At 40.5% G+C, this 25,375-nt stretch overlaps 1 protein-coding gene across 1 annotated transcript in view; it reads left to right on the forward strand.

Moving 5' to 3' along the window:
• Positions 1-496: 496 nt before the first annotated feature.
• The window catches only part of gigyf2 (GRB10 interacting GYF protein 2), a 148,975-nt gene continuing 124,096 nt past the window's right edge, over positions 497-25,375 (forward strand). The window contains exons 1-3 of the mRNA XM_080185567.1: positions 497-573; positions 17,623-17,778; positions 19,883-19,950. Of these exons, the coding sequence (XP_080041693.1) occupies positions 19,910-19,950 (41 nt within the window). The 5' untranslated portion in view covers positions 497-573; positions 17,623-17,778; positions 19,883-19,909. The remainder of the gene's footprint in view (positions 574-17,622; positions 17,779-19,882; positions 19,951-25,375) is intronic.

The raw sequence follows: 25,375 nt of genomic DNA on the forward strand, positions 1-25,375 counted from the left end.
AAATAGGAATATGGCCTGTTCAGCCTGCTCTGCCATTTAGTGTGACCGTGAGCTTCAACTCCACTTTACCCCCATTCACCATATCCCTTGGAATTCCAGATTCATAGATCTTTATCCTAAGATTATGTCCCCTGTGCTTCGGCACCCTGACCAGTGGAAACAACACCTCATCATGTATGGTTCAAGAACACACCTCACCACCACCTTCTCTAGAGCAATTAGGGATAGACAATAAATGCTGGATTAGACGGCGAAGCCCCTTGAATGAATAAGACATACAGATCACTTCTCATTCTTCTCCAGAACCAGTTTACTGGGCCTCTCTATAAACTAAAAAAGCTGAATCTTTGAAGCATTCCCTTGGTGAATGAATGAATGAATGGATGGGATGATGCTGCTACCCGGCGTTCTGGCAAGCGCATGCGCATACGCTGCCGAGGTCGCTCAGCATCCGGGGACGTGGAGCTGGGGCCCGGGTCACGTGACGCCTGTTATTCCGCCATCTTGTCGCCGAGGAGAGTGGAAGCGCTGAGTGAGTCTGGGACAAACCTTCGTACTCGCCATTTATCGCAGGTAAGGGACTGACACTTGACAGCCCCCTCCCTTCTGAAAGCATTGTTTCCACCATGGGACCCAGCTCCCGGGGCCAACCCGAGCTGCTCCTCCTTCCGCCTCCTCACCTTCCTCCCTCCTCCCTCCCCCTCACCCCGGCCGACCCTGTCCTCACAGCTCAGGGAGGAGGGAGGGAGGAAGGAGGGGAGCCGTCACCAGCAAGCACATGGCGCAGCCCAGCCCGAGAGCCCGACTGCTGAACTGGCCTAGGCCTCTCACCCAAAGGCAGGCTGCGCTCCCACCCCACCGTCGCAACGGTCAAACCCTCACATGAACAGAGCGGCCTCCTAGAGCAGGCTTTAGTAACTGAAGATGCTTGCGGGCAGCAGTGAGCTGTGTTACTGATGCTACCCTGACTCCTCGCCCACTTGCCGTTGGCAATAAATTGAGGCTACAGCTCTGGGCTGGGTTCAATCCCAGTTACTCTCCGAGTTCCAGTGATGTTCGGGATTAATATTTAGTGTTGGGGAAAGTCTTCCAGGTGATGTCCGCCAAGTGCGGTTGTTAGGATTGATATTTCTGCCTTATCAGGAGCGTTTGGGACAACCGTGATCTGTTGTAATTTGAGGGCACGGAATCTATCTGCGTGTTTTAAATTTTCACACTGATCATATGGTTGGTTCCAATGTCTATTTGGAAGATGAGGAAATGGAATTCATAATTTTAAGAGTAACTTCCCGATGTCAAATATGACCTCTTCCGCTTACTAAATTTTCTACATAATCCAAATCAAGTTTTTCATTTTGACATTATTGTTGCGTTTTCACGTTACTCATTTCTCCAAGCACTGATGTCACAATTGTTACCAGTCATCAAATTGTTTGTGTTGATGTAATGGTAATTCCAAGATGCTTATTTAAACTTCTTCAATATGTTGGTGTAATTTCATTGCTGGACTCCTGACGTATTACGTGACATTGGTTTTCAGTAGGTGTCATTAACTGTCTCAGAATGTTGTTGAATGAACTTTAGTTATGTGGATATTTTCACTAAACTTATTTCTATGCGTTGGATGTTTTGAATTACCTGATGGCATGATCTCTGTAGAAGTAGAGCACAAACATTAAACAATTTCATTCCCTTTGTTGCCTGACATGTTTGTGACATGTTTACAGATGCAAATGCTTGAGATTTTGGAAATTGTGCTTATGTGTAAACATGTAAAGCATTGTAACATGTAATTTTCATTAAATTTATGTAGTAAAATGTTTGTTCTTAAAATGGATTTGATTGTTAGCAGTTCTTAAAAGTGATTGTACATTGGCAAAATAATTGTGGAGTGTAACTATGTTGAGACTCCTTTATTGTTTTTTGAAAGTTTATTTTTCTGCTTAGTCCTTACTTTCTAGATGCTTTAACTGAATTTCTCACCCTGACCAGTACTATATATCAGTTAAAATAATGGAATGGTTTTTTATAACAGCTGGTAACTCTTAACTCAAGATTATTTTACTAATGTGTTGTGATTCCTTGTTACTTTGTTTATGTTTTCTTGCAGGCAATCTGGACCTCATCCATTGCTGAAGTTTTAATTGAAATTGTGAATGGGGTAATGGGGCTATGGGCAGCAGAATTCATTCATGATTCTAGTGAAATAGAACTGCATAATTTCACAGGAGGCTCTGTGCTAAATGCATGATTTGAGGCTGCTTTGTATAGCTTTAAAACACACCAGTGTACAAACTCGATGCTATAAAATTTATTTTGATCAATTAAAGAAAGTTTGAATTCATGTAGCACTTCATCACATCCTTGGGACGTCGTAAAGTACTTCAGAGTTAGTGAATTGTTTTGAAATATAGCCATTAATTAATTTTCTGTGCTCTAAAGAATGCAATCACAGCTTCTTTAATCACTCCATATAACTGAAGTCTTTAATTTCTACTATAATTCTAGTGAATCTCTGTTCCCTCCAAGCGTATGATTTACTTGAGTTTGTTAGGACTTGGTTTTTTTTGAGTGAGGTAATCTTGGTTAGTATCAAATTACACTTTAAATTGCATTTCATCTTGCAGTGCCATTAAATCTTTATAAAAGGTTAAACAGCCATTTAAACAATATTCATAAGCATGCAATGTATGGTAATTTCCCTTAAAATCATAACACGTACCTTCATACCTTTCCTCCAATACCCTGTCTGTATTATTTCTTTTCAGAGCCTATGGCTGGAATTTTACCAGCATTCCACTCGAGGCTCATAAGATCATGCCTGAGGCCAACGGAGTATGTCGTTCATGAGATCTGCCCATGCCGATTTCAGGGCAGGCATGCTGGTAAAATCAGGGCCTGTGTGTCATTGGGGATCTGAGATCTACTTTTTGCCTGTTGCAATAGCAGCTTGTATGTCTGTGTATAATTGAATAGCACCCTTAACAAATAAAACATCCCAAGACATTTCACTGGAGCATTATAAAGCAACATTTGACACTTGAGCCAATAAGCTAGTATTAGAGACAGATGACCAAAAGCTTGATTGGATAGATACGTTGTAAACGGTCATGATTTACCAATAGGCAAACCTGTATTCATTTTTCTGTGCCTCACGGTTCTGCACTTCCCTCTTCAGTTGCTTGCAGAAGTCTCCCATTTTAAATTTTAACATGTCTAACGTCATTCTCTTTCTCCCTCTTTATGTATATCCATATAATCTTTCTTCAGTCATATCCTTCAGCAGGTTTTCATATCTTTTAAAATATGGCTAATCCATACATGTTGCCTTTTATTGATATTCACTATTGATCTTTCCTCCTCCACCACCACCATCTGAGAGCTGCGTCATTGATCTCGTGTCCTCTCCGACTGACCTACTCCATCATTCTTCAGAATCACCTTTCACTCTCCATTGTTTAGGTGTCTGCATTTCTCAAAATGTGTTTCAGCCTCAAGACACTCTAATTTACAGTTTGATAATTTTCTTGTGATCTCAACTCATCCTTACACTGAGCTTGTTTGGATAATGCATTATTTGCAGTTGCTCCTTTAGCTCTGATTTCACTGTTTGATCAAATTTGAATCTGGTGTGGTTGGTAATGGGGTGAGACAAAGCTTTCAAATGTCACACTAACAAAGAATGAATGATATTTGTGATATTAATGAGGACCATTTCAGTGTTCTGGCAGGACTAGGAACCTGATTAGAGGAATTAAAGATGTGGAATTGTGGAAAAATTAATCTGGATTCGATAGGTTCCAGCATTTTAACAGGAAAGGGAATTTGACAAATGAATGTTTGCTAGGGAACAGGGTCAAGGATGGGTTTATTTTTTTGAGCAGTGGGTTGATGGTGGGTTTGAAGCAGGAGGGTGGGGAGTTGGTGGAATGCTAATGCAAAAAAAACTTGTGGCTAGAGAACTCTTAATAGTTTTAGTTTAGCTGGGATCTAGAAAAAAATCTTGAGGTCAGCTGTTTGCTGGAAATAGGGTGTTGTGCAAGAGGTGAGCAGAAAGGATAAGTCTGGACAAAGCCAGATGGACAATGAATTATTACAAATTAGAATTTAAAAAAATGCAAGTCATGGCTTAGGTGGGGCAGTAAGGAACATTATGGGAGGCTAGGTGAAAGGAGAAGTGGGAAAGACAACTGAATGGATTGATCTCTCTTTTTCTAACAATTGTCCGTGACATTCTCCCATTTGTAATTGACTTCGTTTCTTCCCTGGATCTTTAACTAGTCTTTCTCGCCATCAGTGCCATAGAATATACGTTTTAATCTATTATAGGCGCCATAAGATGCTTCTTCTGGGTAAAGGCTTGAGTTAATCATCTTTCTTGGACAGCATTGTTGCCTGCACCTAATTTTGAGAAAACAATGGTGAGAGTCAGAATTTTGACCCAATGGCAGTAAAAGAATGAAATAGTTTCAAGTCTGAATGGTATGTGTGGTAGCGCAGTGGTTAGCCCTGCTTCCCCACAGCGCCAGGGATCCAGGTTTGATTCCTGGCTTGAGTCACTGTGGAATTTGCATTTTCTCCTGTGTCTGCGTGGGTTTTCTATGGGTGCTGTTCCTCCACATTCTGAAAGACGTGCTGGTTAGGTGCATTGAGCCAAACAGATTGACCCTGAATGCGGGGACTAGGGGAATTTCATAGTAACTTTATTGCAGTAGTAATGTAAGCCTTACTTGTGACTAATAAATAAACTTTGTCTTGGAGGGGAGGCCTAAGGGTAGTGGTGGTATTCCTACATGTCTGTTGCCCTTGTCCTTTTTGTTGGTAGAGGTAACAAGTTTGGAAGATGGTGTGGGAGGTGTCTTGTCAGGTTGCTATGGTATGTCATGTAGATGATGTGTGCTAGTAGTGGAGGGAATGAATGTTTTAGATGGTGGATAAGGTACCAATGAAGCAAGTTGCTTTGTCCTGGATGATGTTGAACTTTGAGTTGGAGCTGTACTCACCCAGGCAAATTTGGTCGGTCAGGAGAACTCCCACTTTCTGAGAATTCCCACTTGCTCTTGGAAGCACAGTTTTTATTTAGTACTCTTAAGTACATTGGTGAACCCCAGGATGTTGATCATGGGAGAATTCAGCAGTGTTAATATCATTGAAGCCTGGAGACAATAGTTAGATCCTCTCTTGTTGGAAATGGTAATTGCTTTGAAAAATGTGAGAATTTTAAAATTGAGCTGTCACTTAACTGGGAGCCAGTGTAGATCAGTCAACACAGATGGTTGATGAATGGGACTTGATGCATGTAAGGACACAGATGGCAATGTTTTGGATGACCTCAAGTTTACGGAGGTAATGCTGTAGAAGATCAGCTAGGAATAAGTAGAAATAGTCAAGTTCAAAGGTAAGAACTGCTTGAATGAGAGATTTGTAGCTGATAAGTTGAAATAGGGGTAGCCAGTTCATGGTACAGAGGTGGAAACAAATGGTTTTATTGAGGCACAAATTTGTGGACAGAAGCTCATCTTGAGGTCAGATGTAACACCAAGGTTGCAATTGGAATGGTTCAGCCCTAGTTGGCAGGAAGAAGGGTTAATCAAACACAATAATTTTGGTTTCCCAAAGATCTGATCATTGAGTAATGGATGTCAGATGACCTGTCAGATAATTTGGCAACGGTAGAGGAGGCGAGGAGATGTGATGAGATGGAATTAAGTGTTGTAATTGTACGTGGAAACTAAGGCTGTGTTTTTGGATCATGACACCAAGGGCAACATGTACGTGAGAAATAGTAGAGGGCCAAAAATGGATCTTTGGATGCACCAGTGATAATTGTGTAGGAACAGGATGAGAAGCTATGGCATTCTGGCTGCAATTAGAGAAGAATGGTACAGAGTACAATTAGAGAAGCATGGAACAAATTGAGCTCAGTTCCACACAGTTGGACAATGGCAAGGCAGTGGAGGAAGATTGTTCAGTCAACTGCCATAGGCTGTAGGCAGGCCTAGAAGGATGGGGAACAATTATTTGTTTGTCATAGTCTCATAGGAAAATGTCACTTATAATTTCCAGTGTCAGATTGGAAGATTCAAAACACAGCCCCAACAAAGACGGGCACAAATTTACAGGGTGGCAACACATTAAAGGATATTAAAGGGGAAAGAGAGAATGGGAATGAGGTGGTAACTTGCAGTTTCAGTGAGATCAGGGATTGTTTTTTGATGGCATGTTTAAAGGACAAACTTAGACCATCGCAAGAGAATCTCATTCTTCTTGACCTGTTTGCAGTCTTTCAGAGTTGACCATACCATCCTTTCCAATAACCATGCCGCTGTCGCCGCCCCCCGCCCGCCCATTGTTTTTCCAGCTGCTCTAGCACCTCTGGTGTTTCAAGGATCTATCTGTTGTCTTGTCATATTTACTAAGTGAGAGGTGAGATGGGGGTGTGACGTGGCATTGTGTTGGGTGAAAGTGATCTTTGATTTCCAGTCTGATTCTGGAATACTGAGCAATAAGAAGTGGAGTGGATGGTGCTTTCTCTGACCCTGTTAAATCTGGCTGTGTGGGGGTCAAACCAGTTCCATGATCATCTGCTTGAGAGATTTTCATTAGCTTGGATGGTAGTCGTGTTACATTGTGGCATTTTCATGGCTGGATTGCATTTAATGTCACTTAACGTCGGAGACATTTGATTAATGTAAATGAGCATCAAAGTACAAGTCTGCAAGCATTGCCTATCCCCAGTCAAAAAATGAGTATGTGGATCTGTAAGTTTTCACTTTTTGTATTCTAATAGACCTTTGCTTTTCCAGTTTTGTTTTCTCCAATAAAGAACCTTATAGTCTTAGTATTCTCCAATGTATCATAATATTGATATATGGTTTGAATTTGTCTTGTTTCTTATACTGTCACAGATTTCCAGTCAACTATTTGTGTTAATTATATTACCTTCCATTGCTGCAAATTCTTTTCTCAAGTTCCGCTTGGATTTTTCCAGCAGCAGGGAAAGGCCTGTATGAGCCTGCAAAATGAATTTCATGTGATGGTCTGCACCAATAATGAACTTGCTGTTTTCAAGAGGTGGCAAATTAGATGCAACTTGAATTTAATAGCCATCATCCTTTTCTCCTTCAAGATGCTTAAGTCTTGGACAAAACTTTGATCACTTGTTCTAATGTCTCCTTTGATATGGTGTTAGTGTTTATGTGCCTTTGCTCCTGAGAAGCTGCTTGATGCCTTTTATTTTATTCAGGGTGCTACATAAATGAGAGTTGTTTTCTATTCGATTTGTATCCAAAACATCTACGCTTCTGGTCACCTTACTACCGGAAGGACGTGGAGTCTCTGGAAAGGGTGCAGAGGAGGTTTACCAGGATGTTGCCTGGCATGGGGGGACTGGGTTACGAGGAGAGGTTGAAGAAACTGGGACTATTCTCCTTGGAAAGACGGAGATTGAGAGGGGACATGATAGAAGTATGTAAGATACTGAAGGGAATAGATAGAGTTAATAGTGAGAGACTGCTTCCTAGACTGGGTACGAACACGAGAGGTCATCATTTAAGGGTGAGGGGGGAGAGGTATAATTTGGAGGTGAGAAGAAGGTTCTTTACGCAGAGAGTTGTGGGGGTCTGGAACGCGTTACCGAGTAGGGTGGTGGAGGCAGGAACGTTGGACTCGTTTAAGATGCAGTTAGATAGGCACATGAGTGAAACGAGAATGGAGGGAGATGGTAGGGGCTATTAAATAGGGTTAAACCTCAGGAGACACTGGAAAGGCAGGCTGTAAGATTAATATTTTTGTCTTTATTCCACAGGTGGCGGTCCACCTCGTGTCAAACGAGGGGCATGCACATGGCGGGTCGTGTGTGGGCTACTCTTGGAAGTTCCAGGAGTGGCCTAGTACTTCATGTCGGTGTGTGTGCTTGATCCTGGACCGGTAGACGGGCGCCGCAACAGCTCAGTGACTAGCACTGCTGGCTGTGCAGACACATGGATTTGGGCCTGTGTCTGTGGGAGTTTGCGCATTCTCCCTGTGGTTGCGTGGGTTTCCTCCGGGCGCTCCGGTTTCCTCCCACACCCCAAAGATGTGCTCTTAGGCTAATCGGTTTTTACCAAATTGACACTATTTCTTCCCTGAATCTGACTGAGTAGGGTTCCATTCGTAGACATGCAGGGTAGAATAGGTGTAGGGTGATGCGGCGGCGCGGGCTCGTTGGGCCGAAGGGCCTGTTTCCCGTGCTGGGTTGTTCTTTGTTCTTTGCTTGTGGCTTCTCTTATTGACACCGTGATATTCTGACTCCCTGAAGGATCCGTCCTTGTTTTCCACACTCTGCCCCGTCCCATTCCTCATACTACTTTTGTCCTTTGATGTTATTCATTTACATGGGGCCACCTTCCAAGTTTCTGCTATTCCATTCCTTCTGTGCTGTCAAACAACTAGTCTGACATCCGTTTTTGATTGGATGTGACTTTCTCTAGCTCAGCTTTTGGGTGATGGTAGTTATTCTCTTTACCCAATGAAAATTTATCCATTTCTCAGTTACTATCCTGGACAGTTTGTCACCTCAGTATCGTTTTCAAGTTTGGCAGAGCCTCCTTCTATCCTGCAATGGCTGCTCATCTATCATTTGTCTTCTCGAAACTATTGACTTCTGGGCTCATATCACTTCAGTTTTTAAATTAACGTCTTCATGCTTAAATTGCCTCATATTCTTAACCTTCTATTTCTATGTATTCCCCTCCAGAACTCTACTCTTTTTATGCATCCTTTCAGCCTCTCCTTTGGTCAGCAGTATTTCAATCATTTGGCCTGTGCTATTAAATTCTCTTGTGTCAGCTGTGGTTCAGTTGGTAGCACCAAGTTCAAGTCCTGCTCCAAGGCTTGATCACAAACTTTGCACCTGATATTCTCGTACAGTTCTGAGGGAGTGGGCACTATTGGAGATGTTGTCTTTCAGATGGAACATTAAACTGAATCTGCCTGTTTGAGTGGATATAAAAGATTCCATAGTACTATTTTGAAGAAGAACAGGGGAGTTATCTCTCAACCAGCATCATGAAAACAGATTACCTGGCCATTGTTGCATTGCTGTTTGTGGAAGCTTACTGTGTGCTAAGTGGCTGCTGCACTTCCCACGTTACAACAGTGATTACACTTAAAGTATTTCAGTGACTCCTTTCCAGACCTTCAGCTGTTATGAAAAGTAGGATATAAATGCAAATTTTTCTTCATAAACCTCTCCAATGTTCCACCTCTTTCTCATCTTAAGAACCTCTGGAAAAATCATCCCTCAATTGTGGTTTAACGAAGCACTAAAATTTTTAGATAAACACGTGGTGCAAGTTTGATCAATTTAAACTTCCTCCGTATTGTAAATTGGAGACGAGAATGGTATCAGATGCAAGCTCTGTGTTGTAAATTTTTTTAAAAAGTACTGCACTTATTTTCTGGAATTTTCAGGAGCATTCAGCTGTTGTATAAAATGGTATTATTGATCACTAAGTGACGTAACCATGTGCAGCTCTACTTAATTTTATGCAATGTACTTGACCCAGCAAAGTATCTTGGGATAAAAGATGATACCTAGTATATTAGGTTATGCTGGTCAGGAACATTGCTTATCATGATTATATTATTATTTGTAATTGCACAAACCATGTTAAATGCCATCTTGTACAATATAACTTTCTTATATTGGTTTACTTTGCAGGGTTACTTGGATCACTTTGCAGGATATCATTTCAGTAGCAAATGTTTTTTGCCCAGCAAAACTGATTCTTTAATGTGGTGTTGATAAATAAATTAACATTTAATGGGTGTGTAATTATTCTTTAACTCTTGCATTGCAGCAAGATGTTGTTTTCCTTATTATTTCTGTTTGAGCTGACAATTGCTAAATAACATTCATTACACCAAACCATCCCTAACACACAGCCTTGCAATATCCCAAAGTATTTTGGAAACAATTCAATATTTTTGAACGGTGCTCTCTGTTGTAATATAACAACAGTATTTACAGTTGTGGAAATTTGTCAGCATATGCAGGGCTAGTGAAATTGTAGATTCCCTATTAATTCAGTCATGTCGTATTCAAATCAAAATTGTCTCGTAATTTAAGCAATTTTGATGAAACAGCTCAGTAGAATACAACACATTGGCGAAATATTAAAGTTACTATTATAATTTTGATTGAAACTTGAGCAGTATGCAAAGTTGGCTGTTTTCAGTACTCTTAATAGTGTTGACCGTAAATTCAACATAAAATAATCCCAGAGCACTTCATAGGGGATTTATAAAATGAAGTATGACATTCAGCCATACAAGGAAATATTAGTGCAGGTGACCTTTTAAAAGCTTGGTCAAAGAGTTGGCAGGTGTTATAAAGAAGAAATATGGGATGGGGACATAAAGGGTGTAGGGAGGGAATTCTATAGCTGATGTCCTGGCCATCTGAAGGCACCAGTGGTGGAGAGGTTAAGGGAGGTGACAACCTAGTAATATTGCTAGACAATTAATCCACAAACTCAGCTAATGCTCTGGGGACCTGGGTTCAAATTCTGCCACAGCAGATGGTGGAATTTGAATTCAATTTAAAAAAAAATCTGGAGCTAAGAATTTACTGATGACTATGAAACATCGTTGATTGTTGGAAGTACCCACAAGGTTCACCAAGGTCCTTTCGGGAAGGAGACTAGCATCCTTACCGGCTCTGGCCTACATGTGATTCTAGAACCACGGCAATGTGGTTGACTCTGAATTACCTTCCAAGGGCAACTAGGGATGGGCAACAAATGCTGGTCAGTCAGCAATTACCATGTCCTGCAAATGAATTTAAAAAAAGAGATTGAAATCAGGGATGCGAAAGAAGCCAGAATTAGATAGGCACAGATGACTTGGAATGTTGTTGGGCTGGAGGAAGTTATTTAGATAGGAGCAGTGAGATCATGGACAGAGGTGTTAAGCAAATAATAGAATTTTAAAATCAAGACATTGCTTGACTGGGAGGCAATACAGGTCAGTGAACACGAGAATGATAGGCAAATGGGATTTTGTGCGACTTGGGACATGGGGAACAGACTTTTGGATAACCTAAAGTTTACAGAGGCAGTGTGAGATATCAGAAGTGTTTGGAATACTAAGTTCTAGAGATAACAAAGGCCAGAATAAGGGTTTCTGGAGCAGGTGGGGTAATGTCAGGTGATGTTATGGAAATGGAAAAAGGCATGCTTAGTGATGGCACACTTAAGTGGTCAGAAGCTAATCTCAGGCTTAGTACATGTTGCACCTGCCTGATTAATTTTATAATTGTCATGGAGAGGATTCGAGATGGTAGCAAGGTTCAGAGTTTGTTCATTTTAATTGGAAGAAAGTTCCATTGGGATAATAAACATGATTCCTTTGGTCACTGGGCCCATTGGGCCTCTTCCTCAGAGCCAGTTCCATTTCCAGCAAGTGTTGCTCAGCAATCAGGACATAATAACGACAATAATGAATAATAGCTATCTTCTTGATCGGAATATCTTGGACCCAATGAAGTAGGCATTGCTTCGTGTACTTCTGGGGAATGGATCATGTTAAGTATCAGAAGGGGAAGTCTGAGGAAGCAATTATTAGAATATTAAGGTTAGATTTCTTTATTGCAAATGACAAGGAACAAACCAGAATAAAATTATTACATTGGTGGAGGGCTAAGGAAAAGACAGGCGGAAATTTCAGAGATGCTGGCTGTAATCTTCCACACCTAATGTGATAGTAGTGAACAGGACAATTGCAAATGTTCACACCCTTGTTCAAAAGAGGATGCATGGAGAAACCCAGCAACTACAGGTTAATCAGTTTAACTTTGGTGATGGAAAAACTTTTAGAAACTAGATAAATTGACATTAATAATTGTCAGGCAAAACTGTTACATAACGATGGGCTGCCTTTAAAGAAGAGATGGTTTGTGTACATTTGAGGTACATTCCCATTAGTAGGACAAATAAGGCAATCAAAGCCAGATCTCCCTGGATGTTGAAAGCAATGAAGAGTAAAATTTAAGCAGAAAAGGAATGGGGGATATGACACTTATCAAGTTGATATTACAAGTGAATATAGAAAGTTCAGACAGGTGGTGAAAATTAAATTAGAAGCAAAAAGACAATGAGAATAAACTATAACAAGTAACAAAAGGGGGATCCAGAAGTTTGATGGTTAGTAGGAGGAATGGGATTGATTAGGAACCAGGAAAGCAATCTCAGATGGAGGCAGAGGACTTGACTGAGGTGGTAAATGATCACTTTGTGTTTGCCTTTTGCAGCATTGTCTTATCTTCCCTACCTCCTGCTTCACCGCAACTTCCCTGACAAAGTTGCAGTGAAGCAGGAGGTAGATACGTTGTATGGGTTAAATTGATAAAGGTACTGGAAACATGGGCAGTACATCATATACCATAAACATTGGATAAACCACATCCAAAGATGCTGAGGAAAGGAAAGGTGGAAATCGTGGAGGTACTGGCCATAATCTTCCAAACCTAATGTGATAGTAGTGGACTGGACAGTTGCAAATGTTCACACCTTTGTTTGAAAAGAATGCATTGAAAAGCCTAGCAACTGGTCAATCAGTTTAACCTTGGTGATAGGAAAATTTTAAACTATAATCCAGGACAAAATTAACAAGTCGTTTGGACTTTTGTGGATTAATTAAATAAAGCTAGCATTGACCTGTTAAAAACAAATTGTGCTTAAGTAACCTGTTTGGGTTTTTTGATGTGGTAAGAGGATTAAGGTATGTATGACTTACAAAAGATGTTTCGAGTCTTGATGACCCTTCATCAGAGCTCTGACAAAGGGTCATCTAGACTCAATATTGGCTCTATTCTCTCCCCCACAGATGCTGTCAGATCTGCTGATGTTCTATTTTTGTTCCAGCATCTGCAGTATTTTGCTTTTATTTTGTTACGCGGGGAGCTTGGAGAAGCTGGGATTATTCTTGGAGTGATTGAGAGGATATTTGATAAAGATGCTCAAAATGCTGAGAGGCCAAAAATGAATTGGATAAGCACCTAAAGATCAAGAAGTTGCAGGCTTATGGGAAAAGAGTTGGGGAGACAGAGCAGAGAGTAGGACACAGTGATTTGCTCTTGCAGGGAGCTGGCACAAACTTGACAGGCCGAATGGCCTTCTGTAACCATTATATGGTTCTGTGTTTTAAAAGCTCACCTCTGGTGGTTGTAATAGACTGGTTAGCTGCTTTGTTGGCTGTTGATACCTGTATGAAGTCATGACTGCCAGGTACACCCCCCCCCCCCAAGTATTGCACTGAGTTTAAATTATTAAAGTATAAACAGCACGCAAACTGATGCTTGTGTGCTGTTGCACCCGTTACTTTTCTCATCAAGTTTTATTTTGTAGTGCCTCCTCCAGTCAGAAATGTTACTTTCTGTGGTAGAAGTATTAACTCTATTTCGATTAACAATCTTCAGTTGTTAGTGTGAGCTCTGCCTCAGCCAGAATATAGCAGCTGCTTTACAAAATGAAGAGTGCAAATCATTCATGCTTTTTATGCTAGTTCTTTTGATTTATTTATTAGTATCACAAATAGACTTACATGAACACTGCAATGAAGTTACTGTGAAAATCTCCTGGTTGCGGCACTCCAGTGCCTGTTTGGGTACACAGAGGGAGAATTTAGCATAGCCAATACATTTAACCAGCACGTCTCTTGGACTGTGGGAGTAAACCAGAGCAGCCAGAGGAAACCCATGCAGGCGTGGGGAAAAGATACAGACACTGCACAGACCGTGACCCAAGTCAGGAATCAAACCCAATCCCTGGCGCTGTGAGGCAGCACTGCTAACCACTGTGTCGCCCACACCCACGGGCAGTAACGCCATCTCAAACATTTGAAGGATTTTGGAATTTCTACTCACCAGTAACACTCTGCTTCCCCATGTCATACTTTTGTAAACACAGTAAGAAGTCTCACAACACCAGGTTAAAGTCCAACAAGTTTATTTGATAGTAAACCCACAAGCTTTTGAGGTTTGCCCCTTCGTCAGATGAGTGGGGAGTTCTGGTCTCAAACAGAGCATATAAAGGCACACACAGTTTACAGAATACTGATTAGAATGTGAGTCTTTTCAGCTAATCAATTCTTAAAGGTGCAGACAATGTGAGTGGAGATAGCATTAAGCATAGGTCAAAGAGATGTGCATTGTCTCCAGATAGAACAGTAAATGAGATGTTGCAAGTCATGGAGGCTACAGATAGTGCAACATGAACCCAAGATCCTGGTTGAGGCTATCCTCGTGTGTGGAATTTGGCTATCAGTTTCTGCTCAGCGACAGTTCTGACGCACCACAGCGAAAAACTGCACTGACTTCCTCAGAAGACAGACACGGGACATAGTGAACAGAGTACCCTTCATCGTCCAATGCTTTCTCGGAGCGGAGAAGCTACGACATCATCTTCAGAGTTAAGGCCATCCCCACACCCCCACTTCTTGCCTTCAAACAACCACACAACCTCAAAGAGACCATTGTCCTCAGCAAATTACCCAGCCTTCAGGAGAACAGTGACCACGACGTCTCAAACCGGGCCACAGCACCCTCTGCAAGACATGCTGGATCATCGACATGGATGCTATCATCTCGTGAGAACACCATCCACCAGGTACATGGCACATACCCTTGCAACTCGGCCAACATTGTCTACCTGATGTGCTACAAGAAAGGATGTTCCAAGGCGTGGTACATTGGGGAGACCATGCAGACACTACGACAATGGATGAATGAACACTGCTCAACAATCACCAAGCAAGACTGTTCCCTTCCTGTTGGTGAGCACTTCACTGGTCACGGGCGTTCGGTTTCCGATCTTTGGGTAAACGTTCTCCAAGGCGGCCTTCACAACATAAGACAGCGCAGAGTCACTGAGCAGAAACTGATAGCCAAGTTCTGCACACATGAGGATGGCCTCACCCAGGATCTTGGGTTCATGTCACACTATCTGTAACCCCCATGACTTGCCTGGGCTTGCAACATCTCACTTACTGTCCTGTCTGGAGACAATACATATCTCTTTAACCTATGCTTAATGCTATCTCCACTCACATTGTCTGCACCTTTTAAGAATTGATTAGTTGTAAAGACTTGCATTCTAATCAGTATCCTGTAAACTGTGTGTGCCTTTTATATGCTCTGTTTGAGACCAGAATTCTCCACTCACCTGACAAAGGGGCAAACCCGAAAGCTTGTGGGTTTACTATCAAATAAGCTTGTTGGACTTTAGCCTGGTGCCGTGTGACTTCTTACTGTGTTTACCCCAGTCCAACGCCGGCATCTCCACGTTATACTTTTGTTAGCCATGGTGGATTCTCCTGTTCTTTCAGCAAGGAGTCCATGGAAACTGCCTCCTTGCCTTAATCACACTTGATATGGAGTGGTACCCTTCAAGCAGTATAAACAAATGTTTAAATTTTTTCATCAATTGGGGGACATGACAATTATCCTTTGTGGGCTATAGTGTACCATAGTAAGCCATAATACTGTAATCTCACACTTGCCTTTAGTTTGCTAACGAGTATTTTTCATTGATGCTCATCTAAGATGCTGTATGTTTTCCACTACGGTGGGAGAATCTATAGGTGCTTTGCTTGCCCTTGGATTATTCTGTTGAACAGTATTGTGATCAGGCTTTAAGTCCAAAAAGTATTTGTGCAGCAGTGCTGTGCTATGCTATTGTTGAGTCAGATCTCCATTATCGTATTGTAACTGTCCTCATTTGCAAGATCCTTATTTATTTTATTTTTTATGATTTTAAGGTATCCTTTACTTCCGCTCACTAAACTGATAATCCTTATAGTGTACATGCACACTTGCTATCATTTTCTGTATTTGCATGATCGCTCTATGTACAATAACCTATAGTTTGTATATTTTCTTCTGTACCAAATTAACCATTTATGATTCCAGCACATCACGTCTTCCTGGCCATTCTGAGGGTAAAACATGGTGTCCTGCATCCTCTCCATCATTAGAACAATGCCTACCTCAACCTTCTTGTGGAAGTGTTTGTCTCTACATCTGCCTGAGCTCATCAGTTGCTGAGCCCCTGATCCATACCTATGTTATGTCAAACTATTGCAGCCCATTCCTAGCTAATCTCCCACCTTGTACCCTTTGTAAACTTCAACTCATTCAAAGTTCCATTTTTTGTATCCTAACTTGCACCAAGTTCCATTCACCCATTCCCCTCTACTTGTTGACCTATGTTAGCTTCTGGTCTATCAACTTTAAAATTCTCATTCTTGTTTTGAAATTCCTTCATAACCTCACTCCTTCCTATTCCTCCATCTCTGCAACCCTCCAAAATCTCTGCAATCCTCCAGTTCAAGCCTCTGCATTCTCACTTTTCTTCACTTCACTGATGGCTGTATCTTTAACCTGCTCATGCCCTAAACCTTGCATTTTCCTACTTAACACTACTCCTCAGGCCTCCTTTAAGACATTCCTTAAAGCTTACCTCTTTGATCACCTTTCCTAAATAGCTATTTGTGGTTTGAATTTTATTTCATTATTGCTCCTGTGAAACACCAGGTATTTTACTATGTGTTCTACATAAATACAAGTTTTTAAAATTTGCTTGCTCCCACACTCACAACAATACTTAGTTTCTCCATTCAGCCATTTGGCACTGGTTCAGATGGAGCTATCTTCACAGCTTTCCCTTGCCCTAGAATTTAACTGAATTATCAAAGAATGTGACAACCTCCCTCTCTTTTCTAGCTATGGAATAGAATGTTTAACCAGCTTCTCCCTAATTTTTGCAGCAATTTTCTCTGAGAAATTCCAAGTTTGCTGTCACGGAGGTTTTCCTTTTTCCTCCTCAATCATTTTCAAAGCTTCATTCTATTCTTTGCTGTGTCAGTGCTTCCAATAGTAAACCTAGATTTCTGAAACAAGATCAAAATTAATGCACTGTTCCGTGTCTGTGTACCTCTGATCTTTTCAGTTGATGAAGAAACCTCATACTAAGAGCCTGAACTATCTGGTTTAGGCTGAGTTGTTTTATTATGAGAACTATACTTACATGGTATTAAGCTGAATCAAGATTACTTGATGCTAATTGGAATTTAACAGTGTTGTCTTAGTCAAATAAATTGAGATTCTCAATCCATTTAACTGAATCTTTTTGATGAGCTATGTTTCTTGGCATTCACAAAGCCCAGGATGCTCTGGGAGTTTGAGTGAATCATATGGCTTCTCATATTCTTCACATCCTGAAGTTATCTTGAAGCACAAAGCTGTCAGTCAATCCATCCTCAGGTAATAGCGTATGTGATAACTTGTGTTTGTATTAGCACAATTAAAGTCGGAAACTCATCAAAATGCTTCACTGGGTTGGAGTAAGAAAAAATGTTCAAAAATAATGTGCTTTATAAAGGAATTGCAGTTCATGTTTGCAGTTGCTTGATGGGTTGTGTTTGTGACAAAAGTGCTTTCATATTTTTAGTTGTGAACTAGCATCATAGATAAAATTAAACTAAAAGCCAATGAAAATACAGCAAAAATAATTTTTGATTTGCCTCTTAACTCAGTTTTTCTATTAAAATAATTTACTGTGATCTTTTACCTGTGAATTACAGAGAAAGGAAAACAGGAGACATATCTCTAGAAGAGAATAGAGTAGAGATTCTGAAGGAGGTACTAAAGGATTCAGCACATAAACATTAAAGACGGACTGAGCTCCTTTGCACATCTCCAAGAAAAACCAACAAGTGCTTCACTTAAGTTACTTTTTGGTGAGTATAATTGTTCTGTTGTTCCAGAGAGGGTAAATGAGAACTTTGGAGAAGGTTGAGGAGAATTATGCATAAAGAATTATTTTTGGCTCACGCTGGTTCATCCATTTCAAGTTTCCCCTCATCTTGACACCTGGTTTGATGAAAATGAGTCCAGAGCTTGCTTCTTCCCTACTTAATCTAAAAGTCTATTTCAATATTTGCTGTTTGGGGAAGAACTTCCTGATATTGATCCTGGATTTACCTTTTACTATTTTGGATTTTTATTATTCCTCTCCTTGTAATTTAATGTAAAATAATCCGGATGCAACTTTTTCATTTATTAACTAAATACTTAAATAGCATCACTGAGATGCTATCTTTTGATGTTGGACACTTCTAGGTTTCCCCAGGCATTTTTCTCAACTTTGACCTTTAATGCTAGAGATCAACCCTGCAGCTGTTTTCTGCTTTGCCACAAATGCTTGCATAATATTATCTTTTGTTAGGAAATTATTATAGAAGTCATTGGGTTGAAGGAACTTCGATACGATCTATCTGCAGTTTCACTTAGTTTCTGAGGCAGCATACTAAATTAAAAACATTACTAAAATTTGCATCTTTTAGCTGATGTGGGGATGCTGGTGTTGGACTGGGATAAACACAATAAGAAGTCTCACAACCTTCTTACCGTCTTCTAGCTGACCCAGGGAATATTTTGTTAGCAGCCAAGTGTGTTCTTTTGTTGGCTTGATATTTATTAACATACAGAGGAAATTAACTGACTATAGGAATAAGCATAAGTCTTCTTCAAGAGGCTATCAGTCTGTCATGTAGTCAGGGTTTCCCAAACCTTTTGAACCGCAGAATCCCTAGTGACCTTCCAAGTGTGTCAAGGACCCCCAAGCATTCTCATTGTTCGGCAAAATAGGTGTGAACACATCAAAGATAAACAAGACTTTTCTAGCCAAGTCTATCCATATATTAGGAAGAGGCACAGAGTCACAAATACATTCACCAGCTCCGTGGCCCTCTCGCATTACCCCAGTCAAGCCACCCGCCCCCCCCCCCCATGACCTCTTAACCCCTGGAAATAATATCCACTTCAGGAATGGGTATTCTTAAAAAGTTCTCCTTTTTTCAAAAAAAATGACGTCTTTTGTCATTATTAATGGAAGGAGCGATGTTTGAAAGCTGATACTCTTAGGACACAATGCATCTCTCTCTCCCTTCCTTTAAACATAGGGAGGAAAGAAGCAAAAATAGCTGAATCCCATGCCATCCCTATGCTTTCTCTTAATGCTGCATAATTCTGTTACAATGCTAAGAGCCATAGCACTTCTAAGTTATTTTATATTGTAAATATTGTACTGTACTTCTATCAGTATGCTTTTATAAATATTTATTTGTAACAGATGTATTTTAGACAGCCACTCTGTTAATTGAGAGCTGTCATAGTTGTATCATATACTAACTATTTGTTTAACTCTGGCTTTGCAAAAGTTCAGGCCAAACTTGCTAGTTCAAATGTATCTAAGAGCTACTTTTGTTTTGAGATGCAATGAATTATTCCTGAAATACAATGACACATCTATCATCTTGCAAACAAAATTCTATGAATATTAATACTTAACTAATAAAATAATAAAATTTGGTGCATAAATATTTCATTTTGTTCCCTTCACCTATCCCCATATCTTATTTTTTTTGCCTTATTTAGGAATTTATCCACTCCTCTCAAGTGGTTATGGATTGTTCCACTACTGTTTCCATTTGATCATACCATTTCCCAACATCAACTGTGAAATAAAATTTTTCAATTCAGAATCATAAAACACCTTTTAGAATCTTTGGGGAGGAGTATTAGCCAGGATACCTGGTGACATTTCCTGCACTTTAAGTAGTGCCTTAATGATTTTATCCACCTGAACTGCCAAAGCCGGCAAAGGATTTAACGTTTCAAAAACACCAACCACTTCCAAAAACACTACCAACCAGAATTTTTCCTTATGATATTGTGCTGTAGACAAATTGGATTTGTGCAATTTTCTGACCCAGAAGCAAAAGTACTTTCAGCCAAACAGTGGGCTTTTTTTAAAAATAATTGTTAATTTTTTTTTACCAGTGAATTGGGAGGAAAATAAGAAGAAAAATGGCAGCTGAAACACAGACCCTTAACTTTGGACCTGAGTGGTGAGAAATCTCCAATTATTTTATCAATGTCTTTTGAGTTTTTTTAATACCTACTGAAAATGTAGGTGTTAGCCAGGTGCATGTCAGTCGCAAAACAGAGTTTCTTTTTGTGATGAAAAAGAGTCTTATTTATTCAAAATGCAACATCTAATTTGTTCAGATTGACAGTGTTGATGGAATTTGAGGATTTAATGTTTTGAGATTGTCTACCCTTTAGAGAGCATCTGAGTGACTGGGTTTCACTGGCCAAGCAGTGGAATCAAAAGTCCAAGAATGTCTATTATTTTGGAGGTGTAGAAGCAAAATAACTTTGTAGATTCTCTAGAAAGAACAACATCATGCTTAAGTTCTGCTCATCCAATTTACTGATGGGTTCAATATTTCACATCATGCTTTTTTTTTGAAAAATTGACTTTCAAAGTGATATAACTTACGCTGTAATGCCAGGCCTGTAATTAGCATTGTACTAACTTACCACTGTAACTGATCAACCTGAAACTGACAGTGTGACTAAGCTGAGTGGGTGCCCTTTGATGCTCAAGATGATCATCAGTGGCTAGGAGTTTGATGTCGCTCTCTGGTAGTCTAATAGACCTGTCATTTTATAACACCATAATAAAGTTAATCTCGTCAGTTCCCTTTTGGTCTTCTACCCAGCCCCTTATTCCGTGCTTCCATCATCATATGTCATGGGTATTTTCCAAACTTTGTAAACTTTTCCAAGACCTTTTGGAACATGGGCTTTTTAAATATCCTTTCAGTTTATATAGTCAGAAAAGCATGGCCTTGATTATTTGCATAATCAGCATTAACTGGGCACTAATGTCATTTCATAAGTCCAGCGTGTTAGCAAGTACAACTCAAAAAATCAATACCTGTTAAAAAGGTATTTAAACATTTTGATCCAAAAAGGGATGCAGCATTAATTGTTGCTATGCAGCTGAAACGGTAAACTTCAGTTTAGCAAAGACATGATAGAAGATTTTAGAACACAACTTATGCTGAAGAGTAAAGCAAGCTTTAGATTTGTGCAACGCTGAAAGCGTCAGCCCTTCAAAAAGCAATAGCTTATGTTCATCAATTCCAATGACAGAAATTAGCTAGTTATTAGTTTGTCATGTCTGACAAATTTATTGGAGTTCTATGAGGATGTGCCTAGGGCGGTGGATAGAGGAGAGCCGGTGGATGTGGTCTTTGTTGATTTTCAGAGAGTGTTTGACAAGGTACCTCACAAGAGGTTATTGCAGAAGGTAAGGGGGCATGGAGTTGGGGGTAGGGTGTTAGCGTGGATAGAGGATTGGTTGTCAAATAGGAGGCAGAGAGTGGGGGTTAATGGGTGCTATTCGGATTGGCGGTTGGTGACTAGTGGAGTGCCCCAGGGGTCGGTGCTGGGGCCTCAGCTATTTACCATTTATATAGATGATCTGGAGGAGGGAACCGAGTGTATGGTGTCGAAATTTGCTGATGACACCAGGATTGGTGGAACGGCAAATTGCGTGGAGGGTGTGGAGAGTCTGCAGAAGGATCTAGATAGGCTGGGTGAATGGGCCAGGAACTGGCAAATGGAATTTAATGTTGGCAAGTGCAAGGTGGTCCACTTTGGTAGGAATAATGGTAAGAAGGACTATTACTTACGTGGCGAAAAACTGCAGCAGGTGATAGTGCAGAGGGACCTCGGGGTCCTTGTGCATGCATCGCAAAAGCCCAGCCTGCAGGTGCAGCAGGTGGTTAGGAAGGCTAATGGGATGCTGGCCTTCATAGCGAGGGGGATTGAATATAAAAGTAGGGAGGTCTTGCTGCAGCTGTATAGGGCATTGGTGAGGCCGCAGCTGGAGTACTGTGTGCAGTTTTGGTCGCCGCACTTACGCAAAGATATTTTGGCCTTGGAGGGAGTGCAGAGGAGGTTTACTAGGCTGATGCCGGAGTTGAGGGGGTTGAGCTATGAGGAGAGGCTGAATAAACTGGGCTTGTACTCGTTAGAGTTTAGAAGAATGAGGGGAGATCTCATTGAGACGTATAAGATGATGAATGGGATGGATAGGATAGAGGTGGAGAGACTCTTCCCGCTGAGAAAGGACAGTAGGACTAGGGGGCACAGCCTCAAGATAAAGGGGGGGCGGTTTAGAACGGAGTTGAGGAGGAATTTCTTCACTCAAAGGGTGGTGAATCTCTGGAATTCTCTGCCCGTTGAAGTGGTGGAGGCTGCCTCGCTCAATATTTTTAAGACGCGGGTTGATGGGTTTTTGATAAGCGAGGGGATTAAGGGTTATGGGGAGAGGGTGGGAATGTGGAACTGAGCCACGACAGATCAGCCATGATCTTATTGAATGGCGGGGCAGGCTCGAAGGGCTAGATGGCCTACTCCTGCTCCTATTTCTTATGTTCTTATTCATACATTGAGTGAGTGCGGAAGAAATGCAAAGTATCTTGCATTATTTTAGTTTAGCTCATGCCTTTAAATTGGGCATGAGATAAATTCAGTGATTCCTAATTCCTAATGTGCTTAATAGTCAGTTTTAATTGTGGCTCGCCTTGCCATTGTGACTCACTTTCTATCCAGTGGCTGTGATTTGCATTACTCCAGACATGCAAAGAATGCAATGTAGTTATGTTTTTGCTTTGTTTGTAACTTGATAAAGAACTTGAAAATGTTTCACATTTTGTCCACTTGGATATGCTATGAAAGAGATTTTAACTGGGGATTTCAATTCTATTGATTTTGTAGTTAGCAATGACTTGAGGGCTCTTGATACTGACCCCTACCATCGAGAGATATAGCATTTTCAGTGGTGAGAGACTTGCTCTTACTATGCAAATTAATTTGTAGCGTTCTTTTATGGAGCTTCTCAAGTGTAAAGCTACAGTTATGTCATCAGGTGGCAACTGGGAAATGAAAAGCGTTAAAATCAAATCATTTTTAAAGATGAAACGAATTAAAGATTGAGGTGAAGCGAAAATATTTTTTTAAAAGTTAGATTTAATGGAGACGTTTAACAATTCTACAAATAGAAAATTATCTCTTTAGGGCCAGATTGTTCAGCAATAATTATTGCTCAGATTGCTATTAAAAGTCCAGTTATACCTGATTTAAAAAAAATATTTTTTGGTACGTGAGCATTACTGACAAGACCATTTGTTGCTCATCCCCAGTTCCTCTTGTGAACTGCTGCCAATCCATCTGGTGTATGTGTACCTACTGTGCTGTACGGAAGGGAATGCCAAGATTTGATCCAGTGATAGTGAAAGAAAGGTGATACAATTCCAAGTCGAGATGATGTGTAGCTTGGAGGGGAATATCAGGTGGTAGAGTTGGCATGCATCTGCTGCCCTTTATCTTTCTAGGTACTAGAGGTTTTAGTTTTGGACGGAACTGTGATCTGTGGTTGCAGTGAATCTTGTGTATGGTGTACATAGCTGCCATTGTCTGGTTGTGGAAAGGGTGAAAGTTTAAAATGGTAGATGGTGTGCCAATTATATCAGCACACCATCTACCATTAACCATAGTCTTCAGAATTCCCTATTCACACATATATAAGCAGATAAGGACTGGTACTTTGCTTTTTGAAAAGGAATTTGTGTGCAAATTGTGGTTAATTAGCTTGATGGGAATGAGAAGGCTGATCTGGATAATGCTGTTGATGTGGTGTATGTGGACTGCCAAAAGATATTTGATAAAGTGCTGCACAAAGGACTTGTGTGTGAAGTTATAAAAGGGACAGTGGCAATATGGAAAAATTGGTGCGAGTGGTGGTTAATGGATGTATTTCAGACTCCAGTGAATGTTTGTCATGTGAACAGTTTTGGTTCCTTATCTAAAGAAAGATAAACTGGCATTGGAGGCATTCTAGAAAAGGTTCACTTGGTTGACCCTAGTAATGGAGGAATTTTCTTATGAGGAGAGGTTCAGTTGGCTGGGCCTGTACTTATTGCAGTTTAGAAAAATGAGAGGTGACTTCATTGAGACATATAGTATTTGCACGGGGCTTGACATGGTAGACACTGAGAGGTTGTCTCCCCTTGTGGGAGAATCCAGGTTCAGAGTGCATAATCTGAGTAAGAAGTCACCTATTTAGGACAGAGACTGCTCTGAGAGCAGTAAATCTATGGAATTCTTTACTGCAGGAAGCTGCAGAGGTGGGTTGTTAGGTATGTTCAAGGCTGACATAGACATATTTTTAATAAATAAGAGGGGTTATGGGGATAAGGCAGGAAAGTAAAGATTATCTGCCCAGTAATGTTCTCATTGAATGTGGAGCAGACGTGATGGGCCAAATGGCCTACTTCTGCTCCTATGTCTTATGGTCGAATGGAGTTTCCAAACAGTTTGTTTTGGGACTCCTGCTTTTCTTGATTTAATGACCAAGACTTTGATGTAAAGGACACATTTTGAATTTGTAATGATACAAAACTTGGAAGCATTGTGAACTGTGAGGAAGACATTGTCGAACTTCAAAAGGAAAAAGAGAGGTTGATGGAATCCACAGACAAGAAACAAATGAAATGTAATATAGAGATATGTGAAGTGATTCATTTTGACAGAATGCAGAGAGATGATGTATAATAAAGGATAAAATTCTAAAGGGGGTGCAGGAACAGAGGAACTTGGGTATATATGTACATAAATCATTGAATGTGGCAAGACAGGTTAGGGCACAGAGCATACAAGCCAGGAGTTATGTCAGACTTGTGCAGAACATGGCTTCTGCCTTAATTGGAGTACTGTGCCCAATTTTGGGCATCATGTCTCAGGAAAGATGTGACGCCATTAGAGTGGCATTAATGCAGAAAAGGTTCAGGATAATGGTCCCAGGGATGAGGAACTTCAATTATACGAACAAATTCAAGAAGTTGGAAGCATTTTCCTTGGAGAAGAGAAGGTTGAGAGGATAGAGATGTTCAAAGTCATGAGTGATCTGGACAGAGTAGGTAGTGAAAAATTGTTCCTATTGGTGGAAGTATCAAGCACAACAGGACACAAATTTATGGTACAGCCAAAAGAAGCAGCAAATGAGCTAAATGTTTTTCATACAGAGTTATTAGAATCTGGAATCTATTTGAGAGCATGGTGGAGGGAGGCTCAATTGAGACTTTGAAGAGTGAATTGGATTGTTACCTTAGAAAGAAGAATGTGCAGAGCTATGGGGAGAAAGTGGTGAATTGCCTTAGGTGAATGCTGCTGAAAGCTGACGTGGACACACCGGACTGAATGACCTGTGCTGCAACTATTCTGTGATTTGTATAGCAAAATATAGGAAGTTCTCACATGTCAACTAATTTGCTTTTAGTTGTATGTGTGTATGGGGAGGTTCCAATCAGTGTATGAAGAATGTTCATGGATCATAGAAAACTTTCAGTGGGTAGTAAATGATTCTTTTGAGTTGTAATTAATTGTGTAAATCTTGAATTTGTAGATATCTTTAGACTG

The sequence above is a fragment of the Carcharhinus amblyrhynchos genome, chromosome 3, assembly GCF_965287045.1.
Source record: "Carcharhinus amblyrhynchos chromosome 3, sCarAmb.v2.hapA, whole genome shotgun sequence".
Classification (NCBI taxonomy): Eukaryota; Metazoa; Chordata; class Chondrichthyes; order Carcharhiniformes; family Carcharhinidae; genus Carcharhinus; species Carcharhinus amblyrhynchos.